Raw genomic sequence first — 19,062 nt, forward strand, 5'->3', positions numbered from 1 at the left:
GGAGTAGGACAGTGGGCATCATCTATACTAGCAGCATCAGAAACTTGCAAAAATTCTCAGGTTTATGCAAAAGTCTTGGTAGGGTATGAAGTGCTTAAAATATTCTTTATGTGTATCTGTGTTTTAATGAACACTGCAGTGTAGAAGGAAGAAGAGGAAGAGCAGTGTCTGTCCTCATTCAAGAGTTTTGGGACATGGCTAGAGATTGCCTGAATCATTTCTCAGCTGTGTTAAACTTAGAGGCCTGTGCAGCATAAAAGGCACTTAGAATGAACAACCCCTTTGTGAACTGGATTACATTATACAAGTTTGTCTATACAGCTATGCATACACAGAAAAGCTGGATATACAGGTGGAGTTATCAGAACATTCCTTGTTATTAATTAGATACAGCTTCTTATTCCTAAACCAAGATGAACTGCCTTAATTCTTTGCTCCAAACTCAAATCAACTTCAGGGCTGCAAATAATTTCGAAAGGTTACATGGCATAGATTTTTTTTGTATACGTTCTCAAGATACCTGAAATTGCATGTTCCTTTGAGGTAGGAATCATTTCATACTATCTATTTCTCTAGCCTTGAGTCTCCAGATGCTTATGCAGGTACAAAAGAAAAGTTGTACTTTTTAAATTATGAAGCTAAAACCATCATTTCAGCCCTTGAGTCTTGTTGCCACTTTAAAGCCTGTGTTAACAGTAGAAGAAGCCGTTTTAAAATACCCAACTTCAACATCAGCTTCCTCCCAGTTGTACTGTGTTGATTACACACACACTAAACTGATGGATTTGCGACTCATTAGCCCCACAAATACCAATTAATGGAAAGTTTCTGTGCATTTTAGAAGAAACTCTGACTAATGCATTTTGATACGCTGGGCATGTAGAGATTAATCAGCATGGGGAAACAGCAGCTTAATGAGCAGGAACGAGGGAAAGTGAGAAGTAATTTCTACCTCAGATTTTGGGCACAGAGAAATAACAGCACTCTAGACAAAAAGTATTTGGTTTAAAAAAAAAAAAAAAAGGGAAAAAATTGAATGAAGAAGCAAAACAGAAGAAAAAAAACCACCTCAATAAATGGTATCTCCTGTATTTCTGCAAGTGGGGTGATCTATCAGGCATGAAAGGTCTATCATAGCACAACGTGAAGCTAATTGGCTATACATTAAACGTGTAACATCACAGGGAACTGGACTGCTTTTATAGGTATATAACTGAATATAACTTGTATTGCAGAAATAATTACATTTGGGAAGTAAACAAGATTTTGAAATAAATAAATCCAGTTACTTCAGAAAAAGATTTAAATCTTTAATGTGAGATAAAATGCCTTTTAGTTATTTTCTCCAAGACTCTGAAAAACTTGAGAGAGATGAAAACAATGACAAAATCTGCACTGTATGTTTGATTTTGCTTTTCACTTGATGTCCCTAAAAATCTATGAAGTTAATTGCTTTCCTGAGGCCAGTTTCACTCTGGGAGTCCTCATAAGGCATGTAGAGAGACCTGTCCATTCTTGGTATGCAATATGCCTCTGGTACACAGTAGATCACATAAGAATAAAGTCAGAGAAAGACAGCAGCAAACATCCCTTGCCAGCTGAGCAGAAGGTCCTTCTGGGTCAGAACTCATGCCTCATTTTGAAGCAAAGTCACACAGATAAGCTTAAATCATCACGGTTAATTAATTTGCCTATAGTAATGAAAATTTTTCGCACTGCTGATGGAGTTATTCCACCTTAACTAAGCAGCTAAATCTCTGTCAGTGAAGGAGTTTCAATCCAGGTATCTTATTTCTCATGTTTGTTCCATGATCCATAGAGAGGACATTTGCAGAAATAAGTTAAAATTTGCCACCAGAAAAAAAAAAAAAAAAAAAAAAAAAAAAACATTTGATTGCGCTGTAACCATGAAGACAGCAGTAAAGACAGTGGTGTTAGATGCAGCACAACCAGATTCACATTCCTTGGCAAACTCAAGCAAGGCACAGCACTGATCCAACCTGTCCATACACACAGTTACTGCCAGTCTAGAGGGCATTGATAGGTGCTTCCTTGATAGGCTGACTGAAAAACACATCTTGGGACACAAAACACTCATTTACAGAACTAAAATTTCCCTTTTTAGTGGCAGTTTGGAGTTCAGCAAACTGATCTTTTTGATAAAATAAACTTCTAAATGGAAAAGTTGCTTAACAGTTATGCTATAGAGATCCATCCTTTTCCAGCATATCTTCCCTGGAGAAAAAGTCAGGATTTTATACTGCCACATCCTAGGGTGTCCCATGATTTTCTAAATAGTTCACTTCCATAATTTATCCTTCAAAAATTATCAGCTCTATCTGCCAAAGGTCTGTTACCATTGGTATTTTCTGTATGATCCTTTGACATCATTGGTAGCAAAATCCATGTGGTGACTTCTGTTAAAGCTGAAGGACACTGCAAACTATCGCTAATTTCTGCATTGCATAAACTAAACCATTCCAATTAGTTATAAATTGCATGAAAAACAATTGACATTGTATATCATAATGTTTTCCATGCAAGTGTTGCATAATCCAAACAGAGATGTTAATCTAAAATGCATTAATTTACAAGTACAAACTGAACACAAATCTATCCTACTTAGTAGAATGCAGGAGTATTTACTGAATGATAAATATTCTGATTACCTTTACATTACTACATGTACTGTTTTTTGTTTGAGCTTTTAATTGTGGCATATTTTCTGGAAACGAGTATCTTTGCAGACTCATATTTGTCTGTAATATATAATATTTGTTTTAGAAGTACATAGAAGTTCAATCAAAATGCTACTTTAAGGCTTTGTATTTGACCTATATGTTCCTGCAGTTGTAAATCTCCTAGTGCTAGTTTTAAATAGTATGAGCATTTAGTTCAGCAGACATGTTAGGGTGAACAGAGCACGACCTAAATAAACTGTGTCTGATGTACCCTGTTGATCTTTGTTGTCACTGTAAGCTGGTGTTAATGGCAAAGCTATCCCACAAGAAAAATCATGTTATCATCATTCTCCTAAATCTTTGTAAAATATCCGTACTACGTGAATGCTCCCTCTGTCCGTCAGGATGAAGGACTCAAATCCCTTAAAGATCACTGTGCAAATTCAGTGTTATCATTTGCTTAATACTTCATGTCTTCACTTTTCCAAAATATGGGAACATCATCTTTTTTTTTTTTTCTTTTTTTTTTTTTTCTTTTTTTTTCTTTTTTAATTTCATTCTTTTTACTATTTTAAAATACATTTTTTGGAACTGGAGTTAACAATTGTCACGGTTTTGCTTCAAGTTCTAGCAATATGAAGTGTACTGATATAGAAATTTAAAGCATTCATATTTCAACTAGCAGATCAGGAAGTGGGAAGTATGGTTCCTAAAGGAACAAGCAGAGAGGGACTGGTAAAAAACACATTACAGCTGAATTTAAAACTCCTAAACTATATGTAGGAATTATTTCCTTTGATAGCACTCACATGCTCTCCCAAGATGTACAGTAGAATTTCTACTTATTTCAATCCCATAATAATATACCTGTATAGGCTGTACAATGTCATCAGCTAAAAACAGCAGTCAATATAGCAATTAATAGAAATTACCTAACATTTGCTTTATTAAGAATATTTCACATTATGCCTTGCATCTTCAGCAGAGAGAAGAGACTAGGCAGACTCAAGAGGTAATATGAACTTCAGACTGTCCCCAGAACTAATTTTAGAAGGACAGGTAGTAAAGCAGATCTGTGTAGTTCATTAACTACACCTAACTCTAGAACTGATTGAATACATCACTGTCAGCTTTAGTAACCTTGGACACAGAAGATACTGTCACACTAACTAAGATTAATGAAAATACTGAACGTTAAATGTGAAACAAACCAGAGTTTTCAAAACCAAAACTTTTTATTGCTGAGGTGTTAAAATTGTAATAGTTTATTTTTATGCAAATAGCTTCTAAGAAGCACGGAAGATTTGATGGACACTTTGAGCAATTGCAATAATAAGACAGCAGCATGAGCAGGATCTCTGGCACCACGGCATATGCAGCTGTGAGGAAATGCTACACTATTATCCACTGCTGCAATTGTCTTTGACCTTATTTGATTTTTATTCCGACTTTAAATTGAGAACTCTCCGTCCTCATTTTCCAGACAACTTCATATTTCTTGCATGGAAATTAGAACTTTAAAAATAAATTAATTAATTAATTAACCACTTGTTTCAATGTTGTCAAATTAAATTTTATTTGGCTGTTTTAAAGTGTTAAAACATGTTTCTAAACTCTGCACAATGACGAATGAGATGATCTTCACATTCAAGAAGGTATACTGGGTTGTACTGCGCAGTCACCAGCAGATGAATGGAGCTGATCCTTCCCCTCTACTTAGCTATAACAAGCCCACAGGTGTAATGCTGTATCCAGTTCTAACCTCCCCCACCATGTACCCAGTACAAGGAGACATGGGCAGTACTGTAAAGAGTCCAGCAAAGGGCCACAACTGTGGGTAAGGGACTGGAGTACTTTCCCATGAAGAAAGGCTGAGGGAGCTGGGATGTTCTGCCAGGAAATGGCTCATGGGGAATCTCATCAGTGCATATGAAATACCTGAAGGGAGAGTGCAAAGAGGATGGAGCCAGGCTCATTTCAGTGATGCCCAGTTCTGGGACAAGAGGCAACAGATACAAACTGGAGGACGGGAGGTTCCCTCTGAACGTGAGGAAGAATTCCTGTGCTGTGTGGGTGGCAGTACACTGGCACAGATTGCCCAGAGATTGTGGATCTCCTCTTTGGAAACCTTCAGACCTGCGCATGGGCCTGGACACCCTGCTCTGGGGGTCCTTTCTTGGGCAGGGGTTGGGTGAGGTGAACCTTCTCTTGGCCATTCTGTGATCCTGTGACACTGCCATCATGTTCTAATTTTTCAGCAGTTCAATATGGTCCTCCGTTCGCCATACCTAAAGCTCTCAGAATCAACACAAAACACAGCTCAGTGTCCAAGAAACAGGGCTAATCTCATGCAGAGTAAAATGTAATGCCCAAAATAAACATATTCAAGAAAACAACACTTAAAATGTATATGTACTTTTCTTCCTCCAGTCAGTTGTTATAAAAAAAACATTACCTATTTACACTGCTGAAACCCCCATTCAGAGATTAACATTTCCATTAAAAGTTAGGATCATTTTCTAACTCAACCAACAATGCAACCAAAAAACATATTTTTTCACCAGGGAACACCTGCTGACAAATACTGTTTGCCAATATTTTCGGAAGAAATAATCATTTGTAGGAAGACTTAAACAACCATGAAGCAAATTAGATTATCTGATAAAGTTGACCTGAAAAGCTCATCTTTAAGCTTCATCAGCATCCTAACTGCATCCAATACACTCACTCCATAATCATCACACAAAAGAAGTGCCGTGGAGTAACTTTAATTTCACTTTCTTCTGGAATGTGTACATTATGGACTATGCCATTTCATTTCTGCAAATATGGAAGTCACAGAAAAAGACGAAAATTTAGATTGCTAGTGAAATTCTTGTGCAATTCATCTGTAATTTCACCTTTTTTCTGCATAAATCCACTCATTACTGTAATGGTTGTTTTTTTTTTTGTTGGTGGCTTCTTTTGGCTGGGGGGGCAAAGATAGCAGCTTTCACTGAGAAAAAAGAAAAAAAAGTACCAGAAGCAACAGAAAAAAATACCTACTTCTTAGCTCAGGTCTTAATTTTACTTTCTAAATGAACTGCTGCCAAAATGCATCATCTTCTCCTGGTTTGGACACACAGAATCTCTTTAAGTTCTGCCTGTGCAGGTATTTAAACATCAGATTTTAAGGCTTCATGGAAGTCTACATGCCAGTCTGTGAACAAACTAATCCTGGGGCATCCACAGCATAAATAGAAAAGTCACACCAATTATGAAGTGAAGTATTAGTGTAAGAACAACTACTGCAAAATAAAAAAAAAAAGTTCAGAAAAAAAAAAGAGAGGCAGATACACACAGATCTGGACTAATATTTAAGAATTTTTTTCCAGAAAGTGGGAAAATGCTTTGCGCTCTCCCTGCCCATTTCAGATGTTTGTTTTCCACCTAAGCGTTACCCGTTGCAGTTTATTTCATCATATCCTTGTAGAGGCTTTACCTGTTCTTCACAGCAGAAACATCAGAACATAAAAATGAGGTCAGCTTATACAGATTGCAAAATGAACAAGCTGAGCCAATAGAAAAGCAGTCTGGTCAAAGTCTGTTTTTCAGAGGTGTGATCACACCTTTCGTTTTTAAATAAGTATCTATTATTCAATCCCTTCTGTCGATGTACTACTGGCAGAAAGTACAATGGGATGACCAGTGCAGCACTGGATTTTTAATTATATGGAAACAAACCATGAGAAAAGATCTTGAATAAACCTGAAGTACAGCTTCCATTTTCCTCCATTATGAACAGAGATTCTAAAGAAAGAAAGTCAGGGCTCTCCAGCCTGCCCAGGTCTTGCTACTAGGCAGCACAGCCTTCTGCTGCGTGAGGCACTGCTCCCAGCTTTATATCGCCAGCAAACTTGCTGACTCCTGGTAACTCTTAACCCTTCATCCGAATCACTGATGAAGATGCTGAGCAAGCCCAGACCCAGTACTGACACCTGTTGAACACTGGTTCTTACAGGCCTCCAACCAGACTGTGCCACAGATGACAACACTGCCAGTCAGACAGTTCTCAATCCACCTCTCTGCTCATCTTCCTAAGCTTATGCACAAAGATGTTAGGGAAGGCACTGTCAAAAGCCATGCTGAAGTCAAGGTACACAGCACCCACTGCTGTCTCCTCATCTATCCAGCCAGCCATAGCATCACAGAAGGCTACCAGGCTGGTCAAGCATGATTTCCTCTTGGTGAATCCATACTGAATGTTCCTGATAACGTTGTTCTCTATCAGTTTCTTGGAGATGACATCCAGAACAAGCTGTTCCATCAACTTTCCAGGTGCAGACATGAGGCTGACTGGCCTGTAGTTTCCAGACTCCTTATGTCCTTTTTGGAAGACTGGACTGACATGGGCTTTTCTCTTGTTCTCAGGCACCTCTCCCATTCTCCATGACCTGTCAAAGACGATAGTGTGTGGTTTGGCAGTCACTTCTGCCGGCTCCTTTGAGATGGCTCACCTTCTAGCTCAATGTTATGGGAGGTAGATAAGCAACATTTGTCACTATGCTGGTCAGCTTGGCATATTCCTATCAGTCGCAATGGCATAAGCATGGCCGTTTTGGACCCCATCCCTTCAGTTTAAAGCACACCTCACTAGGTTGGACAGCCTGCTGCCCAAGATTGCCCTGCCACCCCTAGACAGGGGGATCCCATCCCTCCCTAACAGGTTATAATCTTTATAGAAAGTCCCATTGCCAAAACCCTTGAGCCAGCACCAGCCATGAAGCCAGGAATTGATGAACGTTATGTACCTATTCCTGGTTTCCCTCCTTCCTTATACTGTCAAAATTGAAAAGAAGAAAACTTGGGCACCAGTGTTCTTCACTTGTGCTCCTGGGGTTCTATGGTCATTTTTGATCCTGCCCATATTCCACCTCTCATTGTCAGTTCTGTCCACATTAATTTTATTATAAATGATTGTTATTTAAAAATGTACACAAGGAAACTGAGAAGTGTTAAGCACAGTGTGGACAGTAAATACTTCCTGCATTTGCACTTCACTCCTGTATGTATTACACACATAATTATTTTACCGTTAAAAGATAATGACCTTCACCAATGCAATCGCACAAAAGAGCTTTCATTTAACCCAGTCCCCTGTGAATATCCACGACATGACCTTCCTTTACCAGCCTACAGGGCAGAATAAGTGCATAATCTTTCAGCTCCAAACTTGAATATTTTTGTTGGTAACTGCTGCGTGCTCAGCGTTCACGATGTCACCAGCACAGCAAGCAGCTCTGGGTAATGGTCTGTTTATAATGCTGGAGAATGAACCTGGAGCAGAACCCTGTAAGCAGGAATTAACAGCTAAATAAACTGTGTGAAAAGGGAACGGGATAACATGCCTGTCACATAAGATAGAAAGCCAGAGTCGGGAGTTGATGCTCTGCATATCAGCTCTTTGGTGAAAAATAAACATTCCCAAACTTGCAGCAAGACCTGAGAAATCTATTTGTAATGGATTACAAAAAGTAGAAGCAGAAAAGACTGTTTAACAGCAAGAAGTTTTAATAGCAGCATTTTAAAAAGAAAATATTAAATATTTTTGTGAATGTTGATGGTCTGTGTGTATTGCTCCCTCTAGTGTAAAAATACAAAAATCACAACAAACATTGCAAAATCCACTGCATTTGGTAACAAGTACAAACTTTTTTTTTTCTTTTTTTTCTTTTTTTTTTTAAAAAAGAAAGTCATTACACCCCTTTTTTCCTTAAATATTTATAACATGATTTCTCACATTTTAATACAAGAGAGGACAAATTAACTTTGTTTTAGCTTCTGATCCGGGATTCTCACTCTTTATCAGCTGGGGATGGTCACACCAGAATTGACAAGTGAATATGCAAATCCACACCCTGCTTTTACTGCTGTGATGCTCCATGAGAAAACAGTAGGATACTGCTCTACGCAAACTTTATGATGTTGTTCCCTTCTTTTTCCTCCACTAGAATACTAATTTCTACTCTATGATTACTTCAGTTACTAATGGTCAAGAGCAAGGTCTGAAACATAGCAAAACACATCCTCAGATACATACGCATTTATCTGACTATTGAGATAGGCCATAAAATTAGGAAATAAAGCAATTTTGGGGATCAATCTTCCTTTACTAAGTAAGCATGCATCTCCTTAAAACACATCACTGACGAGCAACAAGTCTGAGAAATCATTTTACATATGAAACCAACCTGAAGAACCACTGGATAATAGTTTACTTTGGCATAGTGTAGGAAAAGCTGTAGCCACTGCTGCAACCTGAGTTCTGGGACAGTTTCCACCACATGCACAGAAGAACAAAAAAAATCACAGCCTTCCATGCCCATTTACTCCATTCACAGAGTAGTTTGTATAGGTATTCTCTCAAAATCAATAAAAAGTTACCTTCTCCAAGAACTGACAGGAGATGCCTGCGTGTATAACTTATTAAGTGGAAATTTATACTTCGGAGGTATAAAAGTTCCACCCATATGAAATTATCATCTTCCCACTCTGAACTCCAATTTATTTTCCCCCAGAACACATCTTCTCTTCCTACCAATCATTATTCGGTTTCACACACACTGATTTGGTGGCCCACATCTGAAACATGACCTGGCACAGGCTATCTTTGAAGGTTCTCTTAATAAGCAACCCTAGAAGATCAAAAGAGATCTACTGTCTCAATATTGTGCAAGTTAAGCTCAATTCCCATCAAAAATAAGCATAGTGAAATGGCAGATCCTTAAAGTCATTACACAAAAGTACTAATTAAAGCAAATGAGCAAATTTTCATTTTATTTCTACCTGATGTGTCAATCATTTCTGTCATAGCAGAACACCTGCCATCACTATTTCCCCTAAAGCAAAGTTTACTGTCAAGACTGGGAGAACTGTTTGCTCGATCATTTGTGAAACTTATCCAACTTTGCAATTACTGTCGTCCATTACAGGCAATTGCTCTCAGCCAGTAGGGCGTAACTACAATACTTAGCACATGGAACGCTCAGTAAGGATGGCAATGCATGCTGCAGCAAGAAAACAAGGTTCTGGAACTAGCACCTCTTCAACAATTCAGTCATGGATGAAGAGAATGGGCGCTACAGCAAAATTTCAGGGGCCAAATTCAGGACAAAATTAACAGTTGAGAAAGAAATTTTATTTCAAGCTTCTAAGGGGGTATTACAAACAATAGAGAATAAAAACATTAAAAACTATTTATAAAGTAACTGTCCCTTTAAAATAAAGACTCAAGCAGGTTTAACAATGAAGTATGCTATCCATGAAGTTTTAAAAAAAGGTTTAAAAAGTATTGGTTTTGCTGTATTTGCTAATCCTTTATAAAAAAAAGCTGGGCATAAATACTTCGTGCATTCATATGCATTATTTGGTGTTTCATATTATATAACTTGGTACAGTATTTAAGATATCACTGCAAAAGAGTTCAAACAGTGCATTTATAAATAATGGAGTCATTATAAATCACATTGCAAACATACCTTGCCATTTTCATTGTTACAAATTCTGTATTCTCAGTGAAGGTAGGAATAAAGTAGCTACAACAATCAATATCTTGACTTTATTTTTTTTTTTTTAATATAAAAATGCAATTCTGGAAACCCCCCTCCTTCTTCCCCCTGCCCAAACATAATGCTTTACTTCTTAAAAATAAAAATAAAGTACTAATTCTATATACATCACATGTACCATACAAAAATGTATCCAAAGTTTCTATTGCTACCAAAGTGTTCTAAATTAAAAGTTACATAAATCCCCTCCGTGGAAACAGAAGATTACAAGTTACAAAAAAATCAAATTACACACAAACCATCAAGTTATTTTATACAATTTCCAATACATTTTTTCTCCCAAAGCAAGTTGTCTTCTCATGTGCCTGTATAAAAATGCATATCAATATATTTGTCAATTTTATTTTTCATTATAAAGCAAATTAATACATTTTCTACAATAAATAAAACACAGGGAGGCACATATATCAATAAAATAAAATCAATGGGAGATAAATGGGATATGGTTGTGAAAGAAATAATGTGCTTGCAGGCTTTAAGCCAGATTTGTTTAAAACAAAAACAATCTTAAGCTATTTTGGGCAACTATGGAGTGTTTTTGGTGATTTGCAAGTGATGTACATAGTAATTTTTTTTTCCTTGACGCCTTTCTCACAAAGTACCCTCCAAAATAATGCAACTTCCTTTCTTAAAATACATATTTGTAATTGTAAATTTACATCAATCTTAAAATATGTGGTACTTTGTGCAAAGAGCAATGATTTACACAAACATTCAGAAGTCTTTTTCAGAAGCTACAGACCAAGGAAGAAATGATACAAGCAGCACCATATCGTATATGATTTAGGCAAACATATATTTGATGTAATTTTGATATTAGGCTTTACAATTCACTAAACACCTTAAGCTGGAAGATGGTGCTTAGGTAACTTAAACTTAGAAAGAAAGAAGAAAAAGCATGGAAACAAAAACCAACTCCCTCCCCAGAAAAATTATAAAAGAAATTAAAGAGCTATCTAAAATCAGAATAAGTTAAGTGTTGAATATACAGTTATGTACAATTATGCACACTATGAACAAGATGTTTTAATATGTTTAGTGGAAAATCCTCCAAACTATAATACGATAAAATCATTTGTCAATATGGCAATGGTGATTTAGAAGAATTGCTCAACAATTTCAAGTTTGCAGAATTGAGCCACTGAATCAACAATTAAGGGGTTGTATCTTCAATACATTCTTTCAGACAAGGAGGTTCTTAAGTAGATTTCAAGTCTGTGGTACTTTTCATGCCTTGGTAGAATCTGTTAGTCAATATCACTGAAGTCACTGACTGGTTCTCCATGTACTCTACTCAGGTGGTTCATAGCACGATCAAAAGCAATCCTTACTGCTTTTCGAATGCTCGAGTTGCGACCTTCCATCATTTTTAACTTGTCTATGGTCTCATCTATCCCAAGGGGAACCATTTTGGATTTGGGAAGCCACTGCCTGTAAGAAAGGGCAAAATAAATAAGTTAAATATAAAATAACATCATAAAGTTTGTATAGAACTGTAAGGCCTGCTATATCATGTTTCCCATTTAGTGGGTCAGATTTGCCATCTTAAATACAGTAGTAAAATTTTTTTTACGTTATTACTTGCTTTAAATATTTTTTAAAAAATACATAATATATCATCCATGAAATGAAGAATACATGCTAATCCAACAGATAACGTATTATTTAGTGACAAGTATCAACTGACTGAAATTAGCATGACAATTCATGCAATTTAATTTGGAATCATACAATCACAGTATATCCCCAGCTGAAAGGGAACAACAAGGATCATGGAGTGCAGCTCCTGGCTCTACACAGGACCACCCAAAAATAAAACCTTAAGTCTGAAATTCTTGTCCAAATGCTTCTTGAACTCTGACAGCCTGGGACCATGACCAACACTCTGGGGAGCCTTTTCCAGTGCCCGATCACACTCTGGTGAAGAGCTTTTTCCTAATATCTAATCTGACCCTCCCCTGCTGCAGCTCCATGCTGTTCCCTCAGGTCCTGCTGCTATCACCAGAAAGCAGAGATGAGCGCTGCCTTTTCACTCTCCTTATAACAAAGCTGTAGGCCACCATGAGGCCTCCTCTCAGTCTCCTTTTCTTTGGGTTGAAAAAACCAAGGGATTGCAACTGCTCCTCATACGTTCTGCCCTCTAGATCCTTCATCTTCACAGCTCTCCTTTGAATGCTCCCTAGCAGTTGTGACCTGCTTACATCATGGAGCCCGAACTTGCACAAAGAGCTCAAGGTGAGGCTGCACAAGCACAGTGCAGAGCAGGACAATCCCCAAGCCCTGCTGGCCTGGTACATTCCTGGGTTCAATATCAGCACCAGCTTGTAGTTCAAACCAAAAGACTATTTAACAGTTTATATTATTACCTTTCAAACAGCCCACAAATAAGTACCTGTCATGGTTTTGTGATTTTTGGTTTTTGGTATTCCACATCATAACATTGGGCACTGGGAGTTTAACTGTTAATGTTGTACCCTTCAGTACAATATGTCTTAGTCCAAGAATTGACTTAAACATGAAATTTTAACATTACAGTTGCTATAATCATGGGGAAAAATATCTTTAAGACAGCATCTTAATCATTTCTTAGATTTAAGCTATGGAGTTAAAATTTTAAGTCACTGCATCATGCAGAACATTTCGATAACATACCAACTTCTTTTATTGTCAAAAAACAGTACTAAGAATAGTTTCTCATCTGATTTGGTCTGCATTTGTTCTCCAATCTTCAGTACATCCAAAGGTGGCACTGGTATAGTAACACCATTGTGATGACCAGCAACACGAGGCATTTTAGGGTCAATTATCTGTAAAAGAGAAGAAAAGAGATTTCCTAATTTTTAAAACTACATTTTATGTAAAAAAGAAAAAATAAACCCAAACTGTACAACACATCCCAGTATGAATATTTGTTTCTGCAAAGAACAAGTCAGACACTCAAAATCTGAATCAAGAACAGCTTTGAACAAGGAAAAAAAAAACAACAAACGAAACAGAAAAAAAAGCAGGAAAAAAAAATGTAACTTTCAAGTACTTTGCATAAGCTATTTAATTATCAGAAAAGGCAACTCATTTTTCAGTGGACTGTATTGTGAAAATCACAAATGAAACTCCTTTGTAAGTAATGTACAGCATTAACAATTGCTCAGCTGCCACCAAAAACAGTGTCTGTTCCATACACCTCCTATCCAACAAACTCCTATTATTTTTCCAGCTTCTGCATTAGTATCTACCTTAATTTACAATAAGCTGGTAATGAAAATCAACAGAAACTAATACTGTAGAGAATTCATGGAAATCACAAGAATCTTCTTCTCCTGACTGAGGTTAAAACATCAATCAACTAATCACACAGAGAACTATCAGTGTTTACGTAAAGGAGGGAAAAGGAGCCTTTAGGCACCTCCTACTTATGATCAATTTAAATCTAACAAAGTGCACCATTCAAGAGGCAATCAATCACAATATAAACATCTGATCCAGGTGTGCTTGGGTCGCACCCACTGATGGGTGAAATTCATGCTCAGAACCTCCTCTCCACTAGCTTTAACATGACTGCATAACTGATCTCTCCAGTATATATATGTCAAAGCAGTCATATGATCATCTAGTTTATTTTATCAATAAAAACAGGCTGGACTGCTGGACTGAGGCCAACGGGATGAAGATCAACAAGACCAAGTGCTGGGTCCCACACTTTGGCCACAACAACCCCAGAAACACTACAGGCTTGGGGTAGAGTGGCATGAAAACTGCGTGGAAGAAATGGACATGGGAGGTGTTGGTCAACTCTCAGCTAAACATGAGCCAGCAGTGTGCCCAGGTGGACAATAAGGCCAAAGGCATCCTAGTGTGTATCAGAAATAGCATAGCCAGCAGCAGCAGGGTAGTAATTATGCCTCTGTACTCAGCTCTAGTGAGACCACACCTCAAGTACTGGGGAGTGTCTAAAGAAACTGTGACTCCAACCTGGAGAAGGCTCAGGAAAGACCTTATCGCTTTCTCCAACTACCTGAAAGGAAGCTGGAGAGAGGTTCTCCCATGTGATAGTGATAGGACTACATGGAATGGCCTCAAGTTGTGCCTGCGGAGGTTCAGGTTGGATATTAGGAAAAATTTATTCTCTGAAAGAGTGGTCAGGTGCTGGAACAGGCTGCCTGGGGAGGTGGTTGAATCACCATCCCTGGAGATGTTCAAGTAACCTTTAGATGTTGTAATAAGGGACATGTTTTGGAGGGGAAATATTGGTGGTAGGTTGGTCTAGGTGATCTTGGAGGTCCTTTCCAACCTTGGCAATGCTATGAAAGTAATGAAAACAGACTATATCTATAGCACCAAATGCCCAAAGCCATTCATAAACAATATTTTCTCTACAAGCTGTTGATTTAAGCAGAACTGCATGTATTTCTCCTAAAACCACAGACAACAGCTTCAAGTTTATGCATACAATTCACTGAATAAAATCATTCAATTTATAGCATCAAGTATTTTGTTACTTTAATAAGCTTCAGAAACAAACAATATTTTATACTCATTTTGCAGCAGAAAATATCTCTAATTCTAATACTACCAAGATGCCTGTCAAATGCTTATTCAGCTGATCCTTTAAACAAAAGTGTATATTGCAGTAACAAAGCGTAGTGAAATACATGCAGTAATAGATACCACTGGCTCAATATCTGTCTGGTATTGTAATAATTTTACAAATAGAATTCATGGAAAAGCTATAAAGAGGGGCAAATTGATCCCCTTTTACTCAGGGCAATTCATAACTTCCCTTTGAGGCTGAGCTCATGGATCGAGATTTTCAAACCATAAACAGTTTTGTTGTTTGTATCAGTATGTGCTGATGGAAAACTGTACACTCACCAGAGCTGGGTAAGAGGGATATCCACTGCATTTGGCCCATACTACTTTCAGAGGCTCAAGAACAGATGTTGCAGCATCAGTCGAAATCCACATACTGCTATGACCAACTTCTAAAAACAGAAAATAATTACATGTAAGATTAGTATTTTAAAGAACGAAGCCTCAGACAAATCTTCTGTAGTTGTTTTCTAACCAATAAATCAAACAAACGTATGCCAGTGACACATTCCATAGAAACATCAATAAAAAATAGCATTCCTACCACCTTTTCGTATCTCAGAGATTTCAGTTGCACAGTATTTAGAAAGAAGACAGTGCTTGATGGCTTTCCAAGAGCCACAAGAAAATTTATTCCTAAATTATTTCTAATCTGCTCCTATTTAAAATAAGCAGTCCTTATTATGACATCTGATGTTTTGACACTGAGAAAAGCACTAAAAGAAAATGGCTTCAAAACGTGCAGAAGAAGTAGTAGTGGGGGAAAAATTCTTGAGCTGATCACTAAACAAAGAGGTCACACATTCTCCACAGTATATTCTAGGTCAATTTTCAAACACAGGCTTTCCATTCAATTATAGTTTACTTCAATTAATAATAGTATCAGCATCCCAAGAAAATACTGCACTGGGAAGTTTAACCTTAGAGATTCACTGTCCAGTAACAAAAGTTATCACAGAATCACAGAATCACCCGGGTTGGAAGGGACCCCAAGGATCATGTAGTTCCAACCCCCCTGCCTAGCAGGGCCACCAAACATACACATTCAGATCAGGTTGCCCAGGACCCCGTCCAACCTGGCCTTAAACACGTCCAAGGACGGGGCATCCACAACCTGCCTGGGCAGCCCGTTCCAGGGCCTAACCACTCTCCTAGTAAAGAACTTCCCCCTAACATCCAACCTAAATCTTCCCTCCTTCAACTTAAAACCATTTCCCCTAGTCCTGCTGTTGTCAGCCCTTTTGAAGAGTTTACTCCCCTCCTGGGTGTAGGTTCCCTTCAGGTATTGATAGGCTGCAATGAGGTCACCCCGCAGCCTTCTCTTCTCCAGGCTGAACAAGCCCAACTCCCTCAGCCTGTCCTCATAGGGGAGGTGCTCCAGCCCCCTGATCATCTTAGTCGCCCTCCTCTGGACCCTTTCCAAAATCTCTATGTCTTTCTTGTACTGAGACATTGTACATTGTCTTGTACATTTATCAAAATGCAATAATTCATAGCAACCTGCCAGCACAACTTAAACAAAATGTTAGATATTTCCGAAGCTAAAAATTGTTACAGGTTCCATTGCAGCTATATACATCAGACAAATAAAAGAACCAAACACAATTTTCTACAGCATTATGACCTCAAATAAGTACTCAGAAGAACACGGGGATGTTTGTTATCAATTCCAGAAGGCTTGCTCCACCAATGAAACTTTTAATCAGTAGATTTAATTACATACAACCATGGAAATGACTTATTTCTATTGGATTTTGCCTTTTTTTTTTTTAATTATTTTTTAATTTTTTGTTTTACAGAACTATGTAGCCTTGGAAGAAATTATACTAGATCTATTTACTAGCTTGTTTACTTGTTCCTTTCTATATATTTTTAGAGAGATTTTTTTCAGGATTTTCTTTATTTTCTCAGTAAAAGCCACAATATTCTTCAGATATATAAAAACATAAAATAAATTGAATATATAAGAATACATAAAGGCATTCTCATCCTTCTACAGCTGAATATATTAAATATTGGACACTATGGAAACACACGTCACTACCAGAATGGTTTATCAGGATTAATCTTAAAACAATTGATCAAAGTAATTTCTATCACCACAGAGCAAGTAATTTAAGCAATTTTGTATCTGTTTTATTAATATTAATGTTAAGCATTCACAAGGAAGCTGGACAAAGTTCTGTTTAAATTCATATCTGTATCTGCTACTTAAAAACAGTGCAGGCCCTCTTTTCTGGGACAGCTAATAGAAGAAACCAAAGAAACCTACGTTATTCTTAGCTGCAAAATTGATATAAAATGAAGAAATGATATTTTAATGCAGTGTAGAAAGTGATACATAATCTAAATCTTGCATGCAGCAAGGCTTCTTCAGGGATTTCTCAGGTGTAAGAATAGGGAAGAATCTCAGAATATTTTTCTAGTAAGAATTTATTTCAAATGATTTTAGGGGTTTAGTATGCTAGCACACATGGTTAGTACTTTTCTTTCATGACATACAAATCATTTATTTCCTCAATCTATAAGAGAGAATGCATTTAAATTTGCAGTCATGACAATGTACTCTTATGTTTTTTAAATAACAGTACTCTCAGTGTGAAAACTGACAGTAACAAAATACCAAACACCAGACTTCAGAAACAATATAAAACAGTTCAAAGACAAGGATGTCTCATTAAACATTTCCTCCCCTTACATACTTTCTACTTCTGACAATACTTCAAAAACAACTGATAAGTCGGGTTTTCTGCATGAACATTCTCACAAAGAAGTTCACAGGCTGAACTTTTTAAGGGTAGGATGAGCAAAACACCCATTAGGTGTCAGCATCACAAGCTTCAGGACTTAAGATACTTTTGCCTTCAGAAACTGAACTAAGAATTTCAAAACTCAATATCTGCACAACTTTCAGAAAGGACAGTTTTTTTTCTGTATAGCAGTTACTAATGAATTTTGTTTTAAACCAGAAACTTCAACCTCAAATAAGAAAGCCTTTTTTGACTGAAATATGACCGTAGTAGTTAAGAGTGCACAGTGCTGTAAGGTTGCTTTCTGGTTGGTTTTTTTTTCCCCTTTAGAAACAACTTTGATGTTAACATTTAAATCTGCAGATGAATCCACAGACACTGAGCATATTTATGCTCCAAAAATGCTGATAACACAGTTGTGATTCCTCCAGAGCACACAGATCACTCCTTAGCACAAATGATATATTGGGGAGCTTCCTATGTATTGTCCTTCAGCTGAGCAAAATGTTCCCTGCTGTCAATGACTTACCATCTGAAAAGAAGACCACGCAAAAGATAAAGTGTTTTGAATAAAATGCCATGAAATGTTCCCCTACAATATGTTTCTCTACAACCTGTCCCCCTCCCCACTCCTGCTCACCAGAATGAAATGACTGAAGGGAGAAACAGCATCTAGACATTGATGAAAAAAAAAGTTGCTAAGATTTACAAAGGAAAGAAAAAAAGTCTGACAAGGTGAAGAGATTGACTGGTAAACTGTGGGACAAACTGTGGGACAAAAAATTTACAAGCTGAGACAACAAAACGTAGAGAAACAGAAGCTAAGAACAGGAGAGGCAGATGAGAAGCTTGGATAAGTGATCAAGGAACACCTAGAGAAAAGGAGCAGGCAAGATTCAGGAGACAGGCAGAAGAATGCTCTGCCACTTTGGCCCCACAAATTCCCAATCCTGCAAAGGAAGCCAGAACACAGAAATCTCAGCAAAGCCCTGTATATTGCATCTGTTTATAAAAACCCCTCATAGCACACATCTCTACTGTGCATGTATTACATAGTGACTGCATCCATCAATCAGTGCAAAACTTCATCTTGTCATAACTGTACTATTACAACATACCATGCCAGAGGTTTCGAGAAAGCATCTTGTAAATAAAACGAAAATATGCTTTGGACCTTGGAACAGTGCAACTGTAAGCACTGTGTTTGGTCCTAAAGCATGGACACTACTGCCAAGCAAAATTCTTTGGAACAGTTTGCAAATCTAAGAAAATCATGGCAAAGTTCTAGTTATGCACAGAACAGAAGCAGCACATTTCACTTCACTCCTGTTTATTCCTCTTTATCTGCCAGTGCAGATAGTGAAGAACTCAAATTAGACAGAATATCTATTCATATACAAAATAATGCTATTTCTCCTCCTTTTAAGCAGAACAGAG

The 19,062-nt window shown here is 37.5% G+C and overlaps 1 protein-coding gene across 13 annotated transcripts in view; it reads right to left on the reverse strand.

Annotated features, from left to right (window-relative positions):
* Positions 1–9,995: 9,995 nt before the first annotated feature.
* The window catches only part of BRD1 (bromodomain containing 1), a 68,187-nt gene continuing 59,120 nt past the window's right edge, over positions 9,996–19,062 (reverse strand). For all 13 annotated transcript variants that reach the window (XM_048935964.1, XM_048935831.1, XM_048935750.1 and 10 more), the window contains 3 exons: positions 15,158–15,267; positions 12,941–13,095; positions 9,996–11,719 (listed from right to left, as the gene is read on the reverse strand). In XM_048935964.1, the coding sequence (XP_048791921.1) occupies positions 11,536–11,719; positions 12,941–13,095; positions 15,158–15,267 (449 nt within the window). In that variant the 3' untranslated portion in view covers positions 9,996–11,535. The remainder of the gene's footprint in view (positions 11,720–12,940; positions 13,096–15,157; positions 15,268–19,062) is intronic.

This window comes from Lagopus muta, chromosome 1, assembly GCF_023343835.1.
Source record: "Lagopus muta isolate bLagMut1 chromosome 1, bLagMut1 primary, whole genome shotgun sequence".
Taxonomy (NCBI): Eukaryota; Metazoa; Chordata; class Aves; order Galliformes; family Phasianidae; genus Lagopus; species Lagopus muta.